General features: G+C 37.6%; 1 protein-coding gene across 1 annotated transcript in view; it reads right to left on the bottom strand.

Moving 5' to 3' along the window:
* Positions 1 to 79: 79 nt before the first annotated feature.
* Positions 80 to 21306, bottom strand: part of LOC146580514 (macrophage mannose receptor 1-like) — a 74801-nt gene continuing 53574 nt past the window's right edge. Inside the window, exons 8-17 of the mRNA XM_085268062.1 lie at positions 11167 to 11331; positions 10626 to 10859; positions 10116 to 10215; positions 9547 to 9785; positions 5946 to 6188; positions 5535 to 5792; positions 1450 to 1614; positions 1018 to 1248; positions 733 to 832; positions 80 to 362 (exon numbers count right to left, since the gene is read on the bottom strand). Coding sequence (XP_085124188.1) covers positions 80 to 362; positions 733 to 832; positions 1018 to 1248; positions 1450 to 1614; positions 5535 to 5792; positions 5946 to 6188; positions 9547 to 9785; positions 10116 to 10215; positions 10626 to 10859; positions 11167 to 11331 — 2018 coding nt within the window. The remainder of the gene's footprint in view (positions 363 to 732; positions 833 to 1017; positions 1249 to 1449; positions 1615 to 5534; positions 5793 to 5945; positions 6189 to 9546; positions 9786 to 10115; positions 10216 to 10625; positions 10860 to 11166; positions 11332 to 21306) is intronic.

The raw sequence follows: 21306 nt of genomic DNA, 5'->3' as shown, positions 1-21306 counted from the left end.
ATATTTAGCTGGGATCTTGGCTTCGCATAAACAAAAAGTAACAACAATAAGTACATTTTTAAATTTTTTTATGCAGAACTTAACATCTATGTAGGATGTGAGAGTAGAAATTAGATCTATTACTTGTCGTAAAACAGATTGATGAAAAGCTGTTGGAGCACAATTCATCCAACCATCGTCCTGAGTCACTGAAATCTGCAGCAACACACTGCTCATTTCCAGAGTCTGGTTGCCCAGTGGCCCAGAATTGAAACAGAGAGTCACTCCCATCAGACCACACTTTTTGCCGATACAGACCAATCCACACAAAGCTTCCATTTGCTGTGACTTTGATCTTGTCATTTTCTGTCTGATTTCGTATACTGTAAGAAGGCATGCAGAACTTTGAATACAGAGTTTAAACAATAGACATCTAAGCATCTAACATATAGTTTCACACACTTATTTTTCATCACTTATGTATCTTATTATGTTCTTTTGGAAACATAGTACCTTATGTGACAATTCAAGGATTTAGTGACACACTGAAAGTTAAACACTTTATGATAAATTAATTTTAATAATTCAACATTTACATCTTGTAGGTAAAGAGACATCATTGAATGTGTAGTGCAACCTCAATTGAAATGAATGAAAAGGCCATCGTGTCTGCATCTCATTTTCATGACTTCATAATCTTAGAAACTAATATTATTTCTTGTAGTCGTCAATAGCGATGGATGAATCCTGTACCTGGGTAGATCAACATAATTGTTCCTGCAGAAACTCTGAGCATCAGTCCAGTTCATAGGCAAATTAACCTTAACAAAAGATTCTTGACCATTTATTGTACCTGGAAATATATGGAAGAAGAGAAGAAATACAACATGTCAGAATGGATATCTGTAAAATCTCTAATAAGTGTTGTGTTCATTGAGAAAAAAAAGTGATCTAATTATAGATGTTTTCACAATTGTGGCGAAAAACATTTCTTGTGCAAACCATCAAAAATATTATGTATAATTCTTATAAACTTACCATTATAGCACACAAAGTTTAGGATGTCGTCACACTCACGGTCATCCCATGTACCATTGTATGGACTCCCACTTAAAAGTGCCACACAGTATTGCTGTCCATAAAGATTGTCAGGCTCATTAGCGTACCAGTTTCTAAATGTTGTCTCTCCTTGACCGTAGAAGCTGCTGTCATTTAGGGACCATCTCCAACTGTTTTCCAGGTCATCATGGAGACCTATCCATGCCTTATCTGTTCAAAAAGATGTTCATTAAATAAAAACAAGACTTTTCAATTCAGAAATAACCACAAACTGTTGTTCTTCTTTAACAAGCCAAAGTATATAATTTTTTAGTTTTATGTAATCCATTTAGATTTCTCAAGATGTTGGGAGTTTGTTTTATATGTATAGTCATATATGTTACATTTATAACACTAGTTTTAAGAGCTTACTTGTGTTTGTTGCAATGCTTCTGACAGCATTAACGTCAGCTGTGCTTTCTATGGTGGCCAGGTCAGTGTAGACATCTCTGCAGTGGCTCTGTGCCTCCGTCCAGTTCAGTGAGGTGCTCACATAGTAGTACTGATGAGTTTGACCAAATGTACCATTAACCAGCGCTCCTGAAATAAAGCATTGTCTTTTATTTTGGTAGTGTTCAATTTAACATTACTGTAAGGTTTCACAGAACTTTGTTCGCCTTTGTGACATTTTTGTTTGGCAGCAACTTTTAAGCAAAAAACAAACAAACAATCAAATAAAATAAATCAAAAATCTCTTTGCAAAGTGCTATTATTGATTCATATTGTTAATATATAGATATTATCATGAATTTATAGCTTTCATCTTTTCTTTTGTATTCATGCTTACCCTTTTGTTCAGTGACAAAATCTTAACTTAAATAAAATACACTCTACAGGAGAACAACATTCACAACTGTTTTTTTCTTCCCCCCCCATATTTAGGGTTTATACAAAAATCCCTGTGTATATAGGTTTCTGGAGCTGTAATTGTTCAGAACAAACAAAAGTACAAACAGGATTAATCAAAAAGATGCACCAACCTATCAACACAAAGATGATCACCGTATAATCCATGAGTTACAACTAAGAAAAGATGAAAAACAGTGTAATTAGTTACATTATTAGCTCATTCAGCCATATTTTGGAATGGATAAATAAAGTGGATATAGATTGTTCTTACCACTATTTTAACTCCCCGTACTTCAGATGTTTCTAAGTGTGCATGCTGCTTAGCACTAACCTGTCGAAAAACTTGTTTAAAGTCTTACCATTGCTCAGTGAGTATTTAAAGATCATGTGAACAGCATAGATAAGATTTAAGGAAGTAAAAGAGAATTCTTTGTGCTGAATCACTCCATGCCAGTAACAGAAAGTAAAATCTAAAAACATCTAGCCTTATTCTTTACTGCACTGGTCACAGGAAATACAATTTCTTTCCAAAGCAAAGTGTACACATTTTTTGCATATCCAGTGTATCTTTAGAAATATATTTAATTTGAAAATTGGTGGCCTGTTTGATACTTATTTTACCTGCTGTATCACTGGTTGACTTTTATGAATGCTTTGAGTAGCTTTTATCATGAATGTTTAAATGGATTAACATTGCTTCACTACATTTTCACTGAAAAGCATCAAAAATTGCATAAGCAGAGTCATTTTGCAGTTATTTTGCTCATTCTTTTGCCACAAATTCCTAAAGATTTTGTTTTGTGCTTTCAGTCTAATTTTGTGGGAATTAAATTCTTTAATTTTTAGTGTATTCTACTGTAAAATGAGTTTTAAGAGGAAGAACTTGTTAACAGGAGCAATGGCACTGCCTAACTGAACACATGGGAACTTTTGTTTTTAGTATGATAAAATCTAACGTCCTGCATTTTTGCTCCACTCCACTTCACAGTAATTGTCAAATGGTGTCATTCATCATCCTTTTGTCCTTTTAAAGATTAGCCGATTCCTCCATACCTTGCCTGATTGCTCAGCTATAGTTGTGGGAAACACCAGGCATATCTATACTGTCAGAAATTGCTCTGAGTCTGGAGGACTTTGCTTGCCACTGTCACTTGCCTGCCAACTCTTGGATGTGCTTCTCTCTATTCAGCCTGGAGCTTGCCTTACCCTTCCTCTGCACCGGTTGAGTTTCTAATAAACCTCTTAAACCTGTTTGCAAAGGAATCTGGTTGTTCATGAACATCCAGATTTATTGGCAGTCTTCAACTTCGTTTCACCATAGATAGAATCTGCTTATATCTATACTGGGGGGCGACCGTGGCGCTGGGGGTTGGGAAGCGCATATGTAACCGGAAGGTTGCCGGTCGTTGTGTCCTTGGGCGCGATATGGCAGCCTCGCTTCTGTCAGTCTGCCCCAGGGCAGCTGTGGCTACAACTGTAGCTTGCCTCCACCAGTGTGTGAATGTGAGAGTGAATGAATGATGTAATTGTAAAGCGCTTTGGGTGCCTTGAAAAGCGCTATATAAATCCAATCCGTTAATATACTGTCATGGATCACTGGCACAAAAACACTACTCATGTGAATTTGACTGATAAAGTGGTACCATGTAAAATGATCGTTACATTTCACTTGTACCCTGTCTCCCAAATGTTTGCAGACCTTCTGATAGCTGTGCAGATTTTACTTTCAAGTTTGTATTTTTTAAAAATCCAACTTTTGTGTAGGAAGTCTTGCTGTTTTTGTACACTACATTTAGAAATGCAAACCAATCACTATGGGAACTAAACACAAGACAGAGACTCTGAAGTGCAAAACATCAGTCTCTGCCATGGTTTGAACATTACTCTTTTGCAGTGTGCAACAGTCAGGAACTAGTTTGCCTTTCCCATCTCTATTAGCAACACCGTTCTGTAGTATTTTAAATGGTTAAAGTACATTTTAAAATGTATTACCTCAATATCATAAAAGCACAGTCAGAAAAAAGACAAACAAAACTATTATTGCAAACAAGAATGATCTGACTGACAGAAAGATCTTTTATGTTCTTCTACATCCAAAATCTATATTAGAATTGTGGAAAAATAAAAAATTGAAGTGGTTCCAGTGACTCATTCCAAGTCCAAACCTCAACCCAGCTGGGTCCTCAGTAAAGGTTGAAGTAAAATATGTTATATCATTACTATGTCTAAGAAAAAGAAACACTCCAAATGCCTCTGTTGGTGTGCTGTCAAGGTTTATCAGTGCACAGCTACTGCTGGACTCTTTAAAGAGCATTCTTGCGTGTATAGCAATGCAAAAGTATAACAAAATGTTCTGTAACTTGGCACCGGTATCAGGACAGAAAAATCTAAAACATTTTTTCTGCCTTATCTTTTTTTGCTTCACTGCTTTCATACAATGACAGTTTGTTCAAGGTCAACCTCTATTGTCCCTGTGTCTAGCCTTTTTTAGGTCACATGACATAGGGCTGTGTTATTTCTTTATGCAGTAACAGGTTCCTTCTGGGTAAAATATGTAGTCACAAGCAGTTCTCAGTCCTACAAGAATAAAGCAGGTTATTTAGTCTTTGTGTGACATGGCATCTTACAAGGCATCTGTTTAGGATAACTAACAGGCTTCTCCAGCTCACCTGTGGCAAAAAGATAGACTAAACTCTTGTACATGTCTATAATTCTGCCACACCAGCTGTACAACATCATAGACTATGGTGGTGGGACATTAAACACTTCTAACACTTCATGATAGGAAGTGGCACTGGACAACCAGTACAAATACACTGGAAACTTCAGGTTATTTGCCCACCCATGGTCCTTGGAAGAACCTTTGCTTTGTTTCCCTCTTCAACATAGAAGTGGGCTTTAGGGCGGGACAGTTGATTGGTTGATTGATCACATTGGTGTCATTATGAACATAAACTAATGTTAAGTCTATTAGCCGCAACCGACCAACCACATGACGTCACGTTTAAAACTTTTACTTTACGCACTTATTTCTAAATTCAGCTTTACAGACAGAGTTACATCTATGTCCGTTTTTGAGAGCAGGGATGAGTGGTGTAAATGAGCTTTTATGTGTATAGCTTTTCATGTCCCCTTCAAACAGGAATTATTCTTACAAATATATGTATATCTGTCTTTAGTCTTATATTTTTACATATAATATTTAAACTAAAAAAAGATTCCAGGAGATTAATATTTTTGTTTATAACCTTTCAAAATCCAACATGTTTCTCCGTAATGTACTCTAAACTTTGAGTATTAATGAAGCAAAACATCTGACCAGTAATGAATAGACTTTATGACACAAGAAGAAGCAAAACTCAGCACATTGTAGACGGGATGAGAGACGGTCAAAATCAAACAGGACACACACAGTGAGACACATGGACTTTACACTGGGACCAGGGAGAAACAGACATGGCTACACGCTACTATATGCAATAATATAGAGATTTTGGACCTACCATTCATTAGCTTAAATATCAGACAACATGTATGCATCAACATCAACTCCTCTTAGCACGGTGGGCGTATTTTTGTTGAGTGTATTTACTCATTTAATATCTTACCAGTGACTGCAGTAATGCTGACTCCACTGCTTCTGACGTTCTCAAACACAGAGTAGAGAGTGAATGTGTATTGAGTTCCAGCAGTGAGAGATGAGACTGTTTGATTCACTGGTCCATTTCCAGCTGGTGCACTGATGCTTGTCTCTGTACCATTAAACTGGAGAACAAAGCTGACATTGTTGTTGACTTTATTCCACTGCAGAGTGATGCTGGTTTCATTTTGTCCTGATGATATGAGGTTTTGTGCATTTGAAGGAGCTAAATGGAAAAATGAGAAAATAAATTAAGTTTCAAAAATTCTTCAAAATTGATTTCTCACTAGTTAAAAACAGTAAAAAATTATACTTTTGAATCATTGTCAGTAGTTTGTGAAAACATTGTATTCCAGTTCAAATTAATTGATTAACTCACCAGTGACTGCAGTAATGTTGACTCCACTGCTTCTGACGTTCTCAAACACAGAGTAGAGAGTGAATGTGTATTGAGTTCCAGCAGTGAGAGATGAGACTGTGTGATTCACTGGTCCATTTCCAGCTGGTGCACTGATGCTTGTCTCTGTACCATTAAACTGGAGAACAAAGCTGACATTGTTGTTGACTTTATTCCACTGCAGAGTGATGCTGGTTTCATTTTGTCCTAATGACCTGAAGGTTTCTGCCTTTGGAGGAACTGAGACCGAAAAAAAAAACAACAACTAAGCGTTTCTTTTAAATCAATTAACTTCTCATTAGATATTGAAATACGAGAATATTAGAATACAAAAATAAAAAGATATCCATGATGTTTATTCTAAATTGTTCTTTGCCTGTTCTCTGTGTTTGCCCTTTCCCATATGTGCGTAACATTAACTTTAAATGCCCTTTGAGAGATAAGTGGAAATTTGGATGAATGTTGCATCACTGTAGATGAAACGGATCAAATAGTCCTTGATATGAGCTTAACAACAGTGATGTTGATGAATAAACACTGTGGAACATTTTTCTGCAGTAGGCAGATTTGCTTTGATGGTTTAAGAACAATTTTCCAATAATATAGTTTTATGTGTAGTGATTTATCTTTAGATTGTAGTATCACTTCTTTCTATTAACGAAATATTTCAAAAAAAAAAAAAAAAAAAAAATCCGGTACCACTCAATATTATTAGATGTTTATCTTTCTTTCACCATCCTTCAGCTTTACTATTTTTAAATTTAAAAGTAAAAGAGAATGCAGTTGCGAGAGAAAATTCAAGAAAAATAAAGAACTGACCAATGACCAGAAAACAATAGCAGTTTTGTAATTTAAATATAATTTACTGGTCTGAGTGGCTTCTGTTATGAAGACAATACTGCAAGCCTCTTTTTTAAATAAAGAGAGGCTTTAGAGCAGTTTACAAAACAGTGTAGTACAATATTTACAGTTTTGTCTGAATGCTTAAACCCTAACTGTGATTCCTGTAGCACAATCTCTAAAACTATTCAGACTTATAGCAAAACCACTCACTGAGTTTGCAAAACTAAAAGCACAAAAACTGCTTTGCACTCAGTTTGCAATTTTGTAACACACACTTTGCAAAACTGTAGGCACAATTCACTGCACAACACTCAATTACCAAATTTCCAACACACTCCTAGCAAAAGTATACACATGTATGGCTATCATTAACACTAATTTGCCAACTGTCTGGCACACTTTCACATGTGAAAACTTTTTTAGATAATTAGTTCACTTTGCAATCAGCCTAAGCACTATAATACAGGTAAGCTGTGTGTGCGGAGTACAATGGAGGGAGCAGAAAGAGTGAGAAGTAGAGGAGGCCGAGGAAGAGGACGTGGAGGTGAAGAAGTAGGATGAAGAGGACGACAAGGACAAGGAGGAGCAAGAGGAAGATGAGGAGGGGGGAGAGGAAGATGAGGAGGGGGGAGAGGAAGGGTAGGAAGAGTAAGAAATAGAATTGCTGATGACATCAGAGCTACAATAGTGGACCATGTAATCAACCGTGGAATGACCCTGAGGGTAGCTGGCCAACGGGTCCAGCCTAACTCGAGCCGCTACACTGTAGCAAGTACCATGAGGACATCTTGAAATGAGAATCGGTTAGTACAGTCACTTCGCACAAAGATTTGTAGCACTGCCATATGCCAATGAGAAACACACCAATACCATTGATGTAAAAATACTGAAATTGTTACTTTACAGAATTGCTAGATGACCAGATGCTGGGGCAGAGGAAGCATGTTCACTGCAGACCAAGTAACCCATATAGTCATTATGGCGATTGCAAATAATCCTATACTTGGAAATAAACACTTGTGTTTGTTTTGATGTGTTTGAATAAACACCAGTACTTGAAGTTTGGATCCCTCTATGCTTATGGATCTATGACAGAAGTATGAGCTCAAACTGACATAGCCTACCTTGTGCGCAGAGAAAGCAAAAGCCAGATGTGTTTTGTATTCATACCATCAGTGTGCAGTTGGTGCATTGTGTGCTTAGTAGATGATGGCTTGTGTGTACTGTTTGATACGGAAACACCATTTTTACGAAGGTGTGAAGAGTTAATCTAGCTGTGTTTGCTTTTGCAAGAGAACTACAATGTTTTGATTATTGGGTGACAGGTTTTCTTATTTGTGTGAAGAGTTTTGCAAAATTAGCCAATAGTTACAAAAAATGTGCTTAAGCAATCAGAAAAAACTGTAAACAGATTTGGAGGAGCTAAATGTATCCTTAGTTGCGTTGGGTCTATTATCTATGTCAGGTAAATGAATCAAAACATCTGGACACAAAAATTGCCAAAGAAGAATTAGGAGGACCAATTGCGAAACTATCTTTTAAGTAGTTGAGAAGAAATGCGTCCACAGCAGATGACTCTGCATGTTTTACAGCAGATGCCTATTGTGACAGGGACTTAACATTACTGCCATCTTGTGGCCATAGTCAGCTATTGTTCCTGGAAGCTGAATTAATTCCACTTGATAAAGGAACCACTAAAACAAGGCAGGTAGGCATTCTCATATCTGTGTTTGTATTAGCAATAGCTTGAGCTTCTCAAGCTGTTTGTAGCTGATTTTTTGCAGATTATGACAAAATTTTATGTAATATACATTCTGAAAGACAAAGATTTGGAATCCCCCCAGAAATTCCTTATCAGCTGTCTCAGACAGATCCTCCACATTCGCTGGCACACACACTCAGAAATATCATCTTATGGGAAAGAACCTGTCAACTTCCAGTAGAGGAAGAAATCAGGAAGAAAAGATGGTGCTGGGTAGGGCATACTTAAACTGCCAACCAACATCCCAGGCAGGCTCTCAGGTGGATCCCTGAAGGCAAGGAAAAGAGAGGCTGCCCAAGAAACACCTGGCGACGAGACCTCGAGGCAGAAGTAAATAAGATGGGCTACACCGAGAGCCAACTAGAAAGAATGGCTCAGGAGAGAAATCTCTGGAGATGGACCTTACCCTGGGAGGGGTGACGGGCAGTAGTTATACAGTGAGGAAAATATTTGTTATCTTACTGGTAAATGCAGTAATGCTGACTCCACTGCTTTTGATACTCTCAAACACAGAGTAGAGAGTGAATATGTATTTAGTTCCAGCAGTGAGAGACGAGACTGTGTGATTTACTGGTCCATTTCCAGCTGGTGCACTGATGTTTGCCTCTGTACTATTAAACTGGAAAATAAAGTTGACATTGTTGTTGACTTTATTCCACTGCAGAGTGATGCTGCTCTCATTATGGGCCGTTGCTCTGAAGTTTACTGTAAATGACAGAAATGACATAAAAAACCCTGAAATGTATTTTATATAGTTTTGTGATCGGTAGATTTGAATTGCATTTAGCTGGGCTGAAAACAACATGTACTCCCACTTTGATCTTAAAGGACTACTCATACACTACTAATTCCTAAACCAAAGTGCTGGTTTTAGTATTAATATTCAGTAACAAATAAATTGCCTTAATAGAAATATGTTTATTCGATGCAGGCTTTTCCATCTGTTAAGTATGTGAGAGTAGAAATTAGATCTATTACTTGTAGTAAAACAGATGGATGGAAAGTTCTTGGAACACAATTCATCCGACCATCGTCCTGAGTCACTGAAATCTGCAGCAACACACTGCTCATTTCCAGAGTCTGGTTGCCCAGTGGCCCAGTATTGAAATAGATAGTCAGTCCCATCAGACCACACCTTTTGCCGATAGAGACCGATCCACACAAAAACTCCATTTGCTAGGACCGCGATCTTTTGACTTTCTGTCTGATTTCTTACACTGCAAGAAGAAGAGTTGGATTTTGAATACAGAGGAAAAATCTCTCTCTCTTTTTTTTTCTTCAAATTTTCAAAGACAGTGTATTGAGTGGCTATTTAAAGATTTGACAATAACTTTTAATTAACAGAGGAATTGATATTTTATATAAAGCAAATACTTTTAAAATTTTCTATGACTTTAAACCAATTTTCATTTAAAACATAAAAGCAAAGGCTGTTGTAAAATCAGGGAATGTATCTTGTAATTTCAAATTTCGTTGGGAAAAAATTGCCAGAACAGAAAAAGGTAACTTGTGTTGTGCCTTAAAGTCTTCTTTAGTGGATACTATACCTGGCTAGATCAACGTAATTATTCCTGCAGAAACTCTGAGCATCAGTCCAATTTACAGCACTGTTAACCTTAACAAAGGATGCTTCACCATTTATTGTACCTGCAAATATACAGAAATAATGAACCAGTAGACTGATAGGTTGGACTAGCTGATGAAATAGTTTTTATAAAATGTGTGCGAAGTTCAGGAAATGAAAAGTGAGACCTAATAGTAGATTTATGATCTAGACCAGGGGTGGGGAACTCCAGGCCTCAAGTGTCGGTGTCCTGTAGGTTTTAGATGTGTCCTTTATCCAAAACAGCTGATTCAAATAGCTAAATGACCTCCTTAACATGTCTTGAAGTTCTCCAGAGGGCAAACTAATCATTTGATCCAGGGTAATATCTAAAACCTGCAGGACACCGGCCCTTGAGGCTGGAGCTCCCCACCCCTGATCTAGACTGAGTAGGTCGAAATGATTTAGGAGAAATATTTGACACATTGTTAATTCTTACTCCATGTAAACTCACCATTATAGCACACAAAGAAGTATTTATCACCACAATCACGGTCATCCCATCTATCACTGTATAGACTCCCACTTAAAAGTGCCACACAGTACTGTTGCTGTCCATTAAGATTGTTGGGTGAACCAGGATACCAGTTTCTAAATGCTGCCTCTCCCACACCATAGAAGCTGCTGTCATTTAGGGACCATCTCCAACTGTTCTGCAGGTCATCATGGAGACCTATCCATGCCTTACCTGTTTAAAAAGATGCAAATTGTTGTTTTCTGTATTCCTTTAAGGTTTCTCAAGAATTTGTTTTTTGTCAACTTAGAATAGAATAGAATAATCCTTTAATTGTCCCACAAGGGGAAATTTGGTTGTAACAGCAGCCAGAAAGACACATATACAAACAAACAGTACACAGGACACAGAACAGAAACATAGACAATTTTTTTTCTTACATATTTACATTAAGGACAATGGTTACTATAAACAGAGTGTAATTGTATATATTTCTACAGTTTGTTATGTATGATTTATATTTCCAATATCAAGAACTCACCTGTGTTTGATGCAGTACTTGTGACAGCATAAAGATCAGCTGTGTTTTCTATGGTTGCCAGGTCAGTGAAGACATTTCTGCAGTGACTCTGTGCATCTGTCCATGTCTTTGAGGTGCTCACAAAGTAGTACTGACGAGTCTGACAAAGGGTAACACTAACCAGTGCTCCTGAAATAAGGCACTATTTAAATTTTGCAACACTCAATAAAACACAATATATTATCGTTTATACTGTAAAGAGGGAATATGGATAAAATAGGTTTAGAAATATTACTGTAGGTTTCCCAAAGTGTCTTATATAAGAATCTACTAACTTATAGGTCAACAGCGAAATAGATTTTTTTAAGGTCCTGTTATTGTTTTATTATTTCTTCATATACTTAAAGACATTGTTTTTCTCACATTCATTCTTACACATTTCTCTACAGCAAGAAGAAAATTCCTATTCTATCTCTTTATGTCATTGACTGGATTATACTTCCATATAGCTGTGCTGAAATGTTGAAATTCAGTGTGTTGATACGCTGATGAATGCTACACTGAACCTACCCTAAACAGCACTGAATTTAAACTCTAATACCAAGAAAATTTGTCCTCTGCAGGCTTAGCTAGCTTTTGTTTTAGTTTCAGTCTTAAAAAAACAATTGAATAGGTTTACATAAATATGGTGAAGTACGCGTCAAACAGTATTCATAACAGATTAAGAATAGTTTTTTCAATCATTTAGTTTCTTTTGCCATATTACAAAAATCTAAAATCATGACTACAGCGACAAATTTAGTGCCCTATAGAAAACATTTATAGCTGATAGATACAACTTTTTTTAAGCTGACCTCTCTGTTGCATGTTATGTAGAAACACCTGTATGTAGGTAGGATTGAAAGAAGATTGCTTAAGCTGAAATTCTTTTTAAGAAAAAGTGTCACCAACCTGTTAAGGCAAAGATGATCAATCTATAGTCCATTAGTCAAAACTGTAAAAAGAGCCACAATGTTAAACAGCCTATTTTAAATGAATATACCTTCAGTAAAATACATGTAGATATGTGCAGAGAAACTCATCCTTATATATATATAACCTTTTAACAAAATACAGTAAATATAGATTGTTCTTACCAAGTCCAAGAATAGAAATACTTAAAACACCTCTCAGTATTCATTGAGTAAGATGTCAATGTAGAAATATTAGTTCTCACCTTCTGCTGTGACTGTTTAAAGATCGTTCTCATGGGTGTAGCTAAGACAAAAGGAAGTAAAACTTTTTCTGTAACAATGACTTATCAGATATCAGGAAGAACAGTCTAAACCTTACAGACATTTCTTGTATTCACTACTTTGATGTAATACAAATTCTTTCAAAAACCAACCTGTCTCAGTGCTTATCTCTTTTTGTCTCATATTACAGCATAACATAGTGCTGATTTATCTGTTATTTCCTTTTTCCTTCTTGGTAAAAAAAATACTTTACAACACCAGTTACAACTCCAGTGAACAAAAATATTGGATGATGTGTAAAATCATTTGTGGCGGAGGGACAGCCTTCTGCTGCATATGACTGGGAGTGAGGGGAGGAAAACAGGATAAAAGACACAGTGTGGAAGAGAGCCAGAGATTACAGTTTTTTACAGTCGCTAACAAGCGTTTGTCCAAACAGTTGTCACATTTGCAAAACTCTAAACACAATTAGCACAGCATCGGTCTGTTGTGGCCATACCATTCACACATTTCATGTCGTGTTCACCCAATATGCAGTCAGTGAACACATTTCCACAATGCTTACATTTTCTTAACAGACAAGTTATACCTCCCAACAAAACTATGGACTGTTCTTGTAGTATCTACGAATGTTAACACACAACATCCCACAATAGCAAAAACAATATTCCAAACCTTAGATACAGTATAAAAACCTCTGCTTCTGCAATGATATGTCGGTGGATCCGACATACCAGGCGGTTTTATCCCAGGTGCATCGACTTGGATAACATCAGATGTGATGTTGATGAAAACGTGGCCTAACCCTGAAGATCGCAGAGATTAGATGCAAATCTTTTGCCTTTTTTTAGCCCCCCTCCCCCTCCCCCCCTTTTTATCTTGGCTTTTTGCTGTTGTTTTTTTGTTCAGAATGCTCTTGTGTGTTTCATGGATATTTTGTTCACTGTAAGCAATACTGTAAAACTTTCTCTGTCCTATCATACCGTGTTTCTACTGTACCTCCTGTGGTAAACAGTAAAGAAACAAAAACTTGTTTGCTTTTTACTGGAATGCTTTTGAATGTGAACATTACTGTACATGTGGACATACAGTTACCAACCAAGACATTTCTGGTGTCAATATGGTGGATTGCATGTTTCGCATGCACATACCTGTGAAACTGAAACATAAAAGTCTATGCAGTTTTTGTAATGTCAATAATAGCCAGTATTTTGAAACCTGGTGTACTTTGATTGACTGCATGTACCTTGTGAAGTGAAAACAAGTGTTATTCTTTGACAGACTAATTTCATTTTGAGTCAGATTTATAGTGTTTTTGTACAGTTAGTGTGTGCAGAGAACGATGTGTTCTAATTTTGAAATGAGGAGTTAGTATATATTTAACAAAGTGTATTTTTGGGAAGGATATTATCCATTTGGCCAATTGTGTTTTGTAGGTGTGGGTCTGTGTTAAGAGTTTAGAAAAAGTATCTGAAGTATGGGTAGGCGCTTGTTAGCGACTGTAAAAAACTGTAATAATAACTGATCATTAAGCTAGGACAGCCACTGATGTTTCTTCATTAGTGACGGTTTTCTTGCGTCCACATTTTTGCATATCCAACACTGAACCAGTTTCACGAAACTTGGCAAGCAGTTTGCTGACTGTAGCATGGGAGATGGGTGGTCTCGTAGGGTGTCTTGCATTGAAATCTGCTGCAATGACCCGGTTACTGCGTTCACCAGATATCAACACAATTTCGATCCGCTCCTCACGTGTTAACCTCTTCTACATGTCAATGGCTGTGAACAAAGAGAAACTTGTAAATAACTCATGAAAGAATAAAGTTACATTGAAACCAAGCACACCATTGTTTTTCTTGTGACATTACCAATAAGCTTGATGTGTCACATGGCCCTCTTCCTATTGAAAAAACAAAAGTTGTATCCAAGATGGCTGACTTCTAAATGGCCACCATGGTCACCACCCATCTTGAGGAGTTTGCCCCCTCACATATACTAATGTGCCACAAACAGGACTTTAATATCACCAACCATTCCCGTGTTATTACGGTGTATCCATATAAATGGCCCACCCTGTACTTAAAAATAATCTGGGAAGTGCAGCCTGAGATCGAAGTGTTCTATTGGAGTGATACGGTACTATGTCTTTAATATAAGATGTGACCTGAGTATTGAAGACCTTGCATATGAGGAGAAGAGTTTTAAATTTGATTCTGGATTTAACAGAGAGCCAATGAAAAGAAATCAGTATTGAAGAAATATGCTCCCTCGTTCGAGCCAGTACTGCCTCTGCAACATTTTGGATTAGCTGAAGGCTTTTTGGTGAGTTTTTAGGACTGAAAACAATTTACAGTAGTCCAGACTAGAAATAATAAATGCATCCACTAGTTTTTCAGTATCACACTGTAATGGGATGTTTCTAATTTTAGAGATATAGCAAATGTATGCAAAGGTTTAAGTCAGACATGTCAAACTCAAGGGCTGTGATGCAATTATATCTGGCTTGTGAGATGATTTCACATGTCACTTATTATTTGCCCATTAGTATGTGGGCTGCATTATAGCATGTGACAATAATTAAAAGCTACACCATTCATAATGTAAATCTCATAGAGGAGATTTGTGACAGTAAATAGACTGTGTAAATTATTTGTTGTAAAACAGATCATGTGAAGATGTGAAAATCCACTGCCATGATCTTTAATATTTAACATGCTAAGTGAGGCCTGTGAGTGCTTTTTTTTAAAAAAAAATTCTTGTTTGTTTGTTTTGTATATTCTCACCTCAGGGGAATTTCCTTGGAAGATTGCACCTGATTGCATCAGACCAGCAAACTGCCAGAATGTGTGTGTGTTTGTACAAATGAACAGATTCTCAGTGCATTTCCCTGTAAAAACATGAAACATAGGTGGGTATCAATATTTTAATCCTAAGTAATGCCTGTAAGTCAATATACAGTGCATGGTTTAATGTTTAACTGTGTTCATTATTAATGTTTAATCAGAATCAGAATCAGAATCAGAATACTTTATTGATCCCTGGGGGAAATTATTTAAGGTCTTAGTCATGGGCTTAGATAGGATTTGGGGTAGTAAATCAGACCCTCTGTGACAAATACCTTGGTGTAGGGTATCAGGAAATAAAGTAAAAAATGTATCAGCTTTTTACTTCCTCATTGCTCTGATAGAATACAAACCCCATGAAACCGAACCCAACGTATCAGTGTACGTATTTTTGTCGGGCTGCATGGCGTAACAGCAGTCTGGCGAGGAAGGAGCGGCTAGCAGGTCCAGCGGGCATATGGTGTGGAGGTTAGCCGGATAACTCGAAGCCAGTCAGTTAAATCAAACAACATACCTTTATTCGTTGTCAGCAACAAAAGACCATACAAGCCAGGTCTCCGCAGCTCTACTAGGTCGTACATACATCTGCACAGATCGGTAGTCGCCGGCGCCAGCCCGTTACAACGGTAAGGTTTCTCCTAAGAACAGAGCATGAACAGCATGGAATGGCTGCCACCACCCTAGTGGTGCTGTAATACAATACGGGCTGTTACAATGCTAAATACTTGAGTTGCTTTCATGTGATTGGATATACAGAGAGTGCAGAATTATTAGGCAAATGAGTATTTTGTCCACATCATCCTCTTCATGCATGTTGTCTTACTCCAAGCTGTATAGGCTCGAAAGCTTACTACCAATTAAGCATATTAGGTGATGCGCAACTCTGTAATGAGAAGGGGTGTGGTCTAATGACATCAACACCCTATATCAGGTGTGCATAATTATTAGGCAACGTCCTTTCCTTTGGCAAAATGGGTCAAAAGATGGACTTGACAGGCTCAGAAAAGTCAAAAATAGTGAGATATCTTGCAGAGGGATGCAGCAGTCTCAAAATTGCAAAGCTTCTGAAGCGTGATCATCGAACAATCAAGCGTTTCATTCAAAATAGTCAACAGGGTCGCAAGAAGCGTGTGGAAAAACCAAGGCGCAAAATAACTGCCCATGAACTGAGAAAAGTCAAGCGTGCAGCTGCCAAGATGCCACTTGCCACCAGTTTGGCCATATTTCAGAGCTGCAACATCACTGGAGTGCCCAAAAGCACAAGGTGTGCAATACTCAGAGACATGGCCAAGGTAAGAAAGGCTGAAAGACGACCACCACTGAACAAGACACACAAGCTGAAACGTCAAGACTGGGCCAAGAAATATCTCAAGACTGATTTTTCTAAGGTTTTATGGACTGATGAAATGAGAGTGAGTCTTGATGGGCCAGATGGATGGGCCCGTGGCTGGATTGGTAAAGGGCAGAGAGCTCCAGTCCGACTCAGACGCCAGCAAGGTGGAGGTGGAGTACTGGTTTGGGCTGGTATCATCAAAGATGAGCTTGTGGGGCCTTTTCGGGTTGAGGATGGAGTCAAGCTCAACTCCCAGTCCTACTGCCAGTTTCTGGAAGACACCTTCTTCAAGCAGTGGTACAGGAAGAAGTCTGCAGCCTTCAAGAAAAACATGATTTTCATGCAGGACAATGCTCCATCACACGCGTCCAAGTACTCCACAGCGTGGCTGGCAAGAAAGGGTATAAAAGAAGAAAAACTAATGACATGGCCTCCTTGTTCACCTGATCTGAACCCCATTGAGAACCTGTGGTCCATCATCAAATGTGAGATTTACAAGGAGGGAAAACAGTACACCTCTCTGAACAGTGTCTGGGAGGCTGTGGTTGCTGCTGCACGCAATGTTGATGGTGAACAGATCAAAACACTGACAGAATCCATGGATGGCAGGCTTTTCAGTGTCCTTGCAAAGAAAGGTGGCTATATTGGCCGCTGTTTTGTTTTTGTTTTGTTTTTGAATGTCAGAAATGTATATTTGTGAATGTGGAGATGTTATATTGGTTTCACTGGTAAAAATAAATAATTGAAATGGGTATATGTTTGTTTTTTGTTAAGTTGCCTAATAACTATGCACAGTAATAGTCACCTGCACACACAGATATCCCCCTAAAATAGCTAAAACTAAAAACAAACTAAAAACTACTTCCAAAAACATTCAGCTTTGATATTAATGAGTTTTTTGGGTTCATTGAGAACATGGTTGTTGTTCAATAATAAAATTATCCCTCAAAAATACAACTTGCTTAATAATTCTGCACTCCCTGTATGTGAAAACCTGCATTTGAACATATACCTAATAAAGTGGCTGATGAGTGTATGATGGGCAGCCAGATATTCTCCTTAGGAGTATTTTTAGATCACAGTTCTGTACTTTTGGAATTTTAGAACTGAATAAATTTGATTATAAGTTCGATAATAATGACTCATTAACATGTGAGAAGGATATGTATCTCACTTAGAACCTCAACTGCTCTGTTTTCTTTTGGCTTCCATGATTTTTTTTTTGTCTTCTTTATTTCATTGTTGGTTTGTAGTCACAGAGTCTATGTTTGATCAGCAGAGTAAGACATGTTATGCTATTTCATAATTTCTGTTCATGGACTGAGAATATTTGATTCTACTTTGGCTTTTAGGTTCTTCTCTCCCGTGTTTTAGATTTGCACTTTATTACAGTTTGGTTCAGTCTGATTGGTCTTTAGTCTCAGCATCAGTTGACATAGGGGCCTCTTTTCTGGGTTCATCCCTTATGTTTTAGAGAGCTTAGAGATTTGGTCTTGGCTGCTGGATTTAAGTTGATTAGAAAGTGGGCATCTGCCTAATTATGTTCAACAGACATTTGTTTTTCTGTGTAAATGAGAAATATATATAAGTTTTGAATGCATATATTCTGCTGGGTGATTATTCTAAAGGGTTTGGCTCTGATGACTGAGTGGTTTAGTTAGACTCACCCTTGTTCGCTTCCATGTAAAATAGGACGGTTGCCGTCAGATTCCTTAAGCTGGATAATTTCGTCACATTATCAAACTTAGGTAACAGTTCATCTGCATATTTTAATACAACATCTGGAGACTTCCTGTTGCTTTTTCGCTCTGTAAAACAAACGGTGGATGCAGCAGCACCAAAGTTTGCTTTTCTTTCACTCTACAAGAGCTCACTGTCTCGGTAATCGCTCCACCTCTTTGTTCTTGGCGGTGTGGGAACAGATTCTGGCACCACGTGAAACTATGCCAGAATCATCCTCACTGCTTCTGTTTTGTCATTAGCGTGTGTGGGCTTAATGTTGTCAAACATTTTGTTCACACACTGCTCATAAATACGTTTGTATTGCAGGTTTGTTTTTCGGGTTAAAACATTCGCATTTGCGCTTCCATGTTGACAATGGCGTGCTACAGAGCCGTGCCTTAAACAAAGTATCAAAGCAAGGAATCTGTGTTGAGAATTTTTTAATTTAATTATTAAATGTACTCGATGACTAGTCACAGCCCTGTTTGGTACACATGGTAAATATAGTTATTAGCAATTCTGTGTATGGTTCTCCAGCTGCACCATCGCACACAAAAAGGCCCTTCACAGGGTCATTAATATGGCCCCAAAAATCATTGGACATCCTCTTACCCCCCTGTTCAGCACTGTCTCAAGAGGGCATGCAGAATCCTACGGGACTGCACACACCAGAACACCAGGTGTTTAAGCTGCTGCCATCTGGCAGGAGATTCAGGCTGCTGAGGTCGTGGACAAACAGACTCATGGACAGCTTTTACAATAGGGCAATAGCCCTAATCATTGCTAACAGCTGACCTGATTGGCTACTTCCCTGGACTTTTTGTTAGGCAAATATAATAATAATAATAATGATAATAATAATATTGTGAAATAAACATACACTCATTCTTTCTATTTATTAAGTCATTCCTTTGCTCATACCTTAAAAAAAATTAAGCTACTATGTTGTGTTGTGCTGTACTGTCTTGTGTTGTGATGTGCGTATTGCTGACGCGGGACAGTTTCCAATTTCATATACCAGTTGTGGCAGATGACTGTTCTTCCCTAAGCTTGGTTATGGCAAAGGTTTCTTTCTATTAACAGGCAGTTTTTCCTTCCCACTATCACCAAGTGCATTCTTATAGGAGGTTGTGTGATTGTTAGGGTTTCTTTCTAATATTGTAGGGTCTTTATCTTACACTTTAAAGAACCATGAGGTGCAGGTTGGTGCTATATGAACAGAATCTTGCCCAAATATATTTGGCATGGAGACTGGAGTAGGCAGAGACTGAACCATCACCTTCCAACAGATTCCAGTAGATGACCTGCTCTATCTCTGGACCTAGAGCCTCCCCTTATGTTTGGTTCTGTATGTCCAGCTGCTCAATATGTGGCTCTTGGCTCACTGTAAGTCAGTCTAGCCTTCTGAAGAAAAATTATAGGGAATGATAAGTATGTATCACTTGGTTGATATATACTTACACACTGATGAATGAATGACAGGCATTTTGGGGTTTAGTATCTTGTCCAAGGACACTTTGACATGTGGTCTGCGGGTCTGTGGTCTCTCTTCTGATAAATAGACTACCAGTGTGACCTCCTGAAAGTAAGCTGCCCTGGACAGTCAGGGCAGTGAATTAATGCTGTATGGCAACTCTTCCTGTTGCTACGTCACATTAGCTTACAGTTGTTGATTCTGATCCCAAAAGATTCAAAGTGGAACACAAATAGATACTAATAAATAAATATCAATATTTTAATTTAGTTTATTGCATACCCAGCTGCTCACTCTTCTACACTCTGGACAGGTCACCAGTTTATTGCAGAGCTAACAAAGACAGACTGCCCTTCAGACAATGACAGGAGTACGGAGCACTCAGAAAAAAATGCGGCAGACACCAGGAAAAAAATGATAAGAGAACTAAACACTATGTAGAAAGAAACAGCAAAAAAAAAAAAAAAAAAGTCCACCTCTGCTGTGATCTTGACAATATTTATTTACAATGTGTGGCCATCAGAAATATGGCAACACTGACAAAAAAGAAGTGATAAGGAATTTGACTTTAGACATGATCTCAGCTAGATTGATTCTCCTTTTCCAGACCTACAACAAAAGCAATACCACTGTAATTCCTTTTATTTCCAGCAAGGGGTGCAAGGGAGTTACATTAACACAGTATTCTGTTTCTTCAAATAGATACCATAAAAATATAACTCATCGGTTTAGAAAGATAATGATATAGCATAAATGCCCACAGTATTTAATTTAATTGCATTATCACATTTAAAACACTGATAAACAAAACTTTGCACACCTGTTACTAACTTCTGAGCAACAAAGATTACAAAAAGGTCAAGATAACATTTAACTTGTTAATGACCTCTGCTGCTGCTCAGTACACAGAATACAAACAATTATGTATATGGAGATCTTCAAAAATGGTCAATCAAATAAATTCTTGTTCCAGTTTGAGGAAATTAATTGGAAATTTGTAAAGTATAAAGCACTTTTCTCCACTGGTGTCATGGTTTAACCTTCAGGTTCCTCAGGGATAAAACCTGTGGCTGTAATCCATGTTGTCTGAAGAACTAGAGGCGGAGGAAAACAGAAAAAAGGCTTCATGTTATCGCTGGACAAAGTGAATATAAGTATGAAAAAAGAAAATAAAACAGAGGTTAGTCTGACCTCTTCCAGTCTCTCCTGAATGTCCGACTCTGACAGCTGAACAAATGCCCGCAGTTTCGCTTTCAGTCCAATAACATAATCTGTTTACACAAAAAAACAAACAAATGTTACACTAATTAATAATGACATAATGATCATGAAATCTTTATTTATAAAAGAAATTAAAGGAGTATTTATTCTTGGATACTGTATTTAAATGTATGTTGTTATTCACAGCATCCAAGTTTTTGTTAATTAGGATTGTAGAGATATACGTGTAATGCATTATGAAGTAAATTACAGAAATGTTGTAAATGATCAAATGATACAAACACAGGTATACAAACAATATACCTGAACAAAAATGCTTTGGGAGGATAGAGT

Source organism: Mchenga conophoros, linkage group LG3, assembly GCF_057382185.1.
Source record: "Mchenga conophoros isolate Kocher_MC1m ecotype Shallow Benthic linkage group LG3, M_conophoros_male_GT1.1, whole genome shotgun sequence".
NCBI lineage: Eukaryota > Metazoa > Chordata > Actinopteri > Cichliformes > Cichlidae > Mchenga > Mchenga conophoros.
Note: the sequence above shows the minus strand (reverse complement) of the source record. Positions and strands in the feature narration are given on the sequence as shown.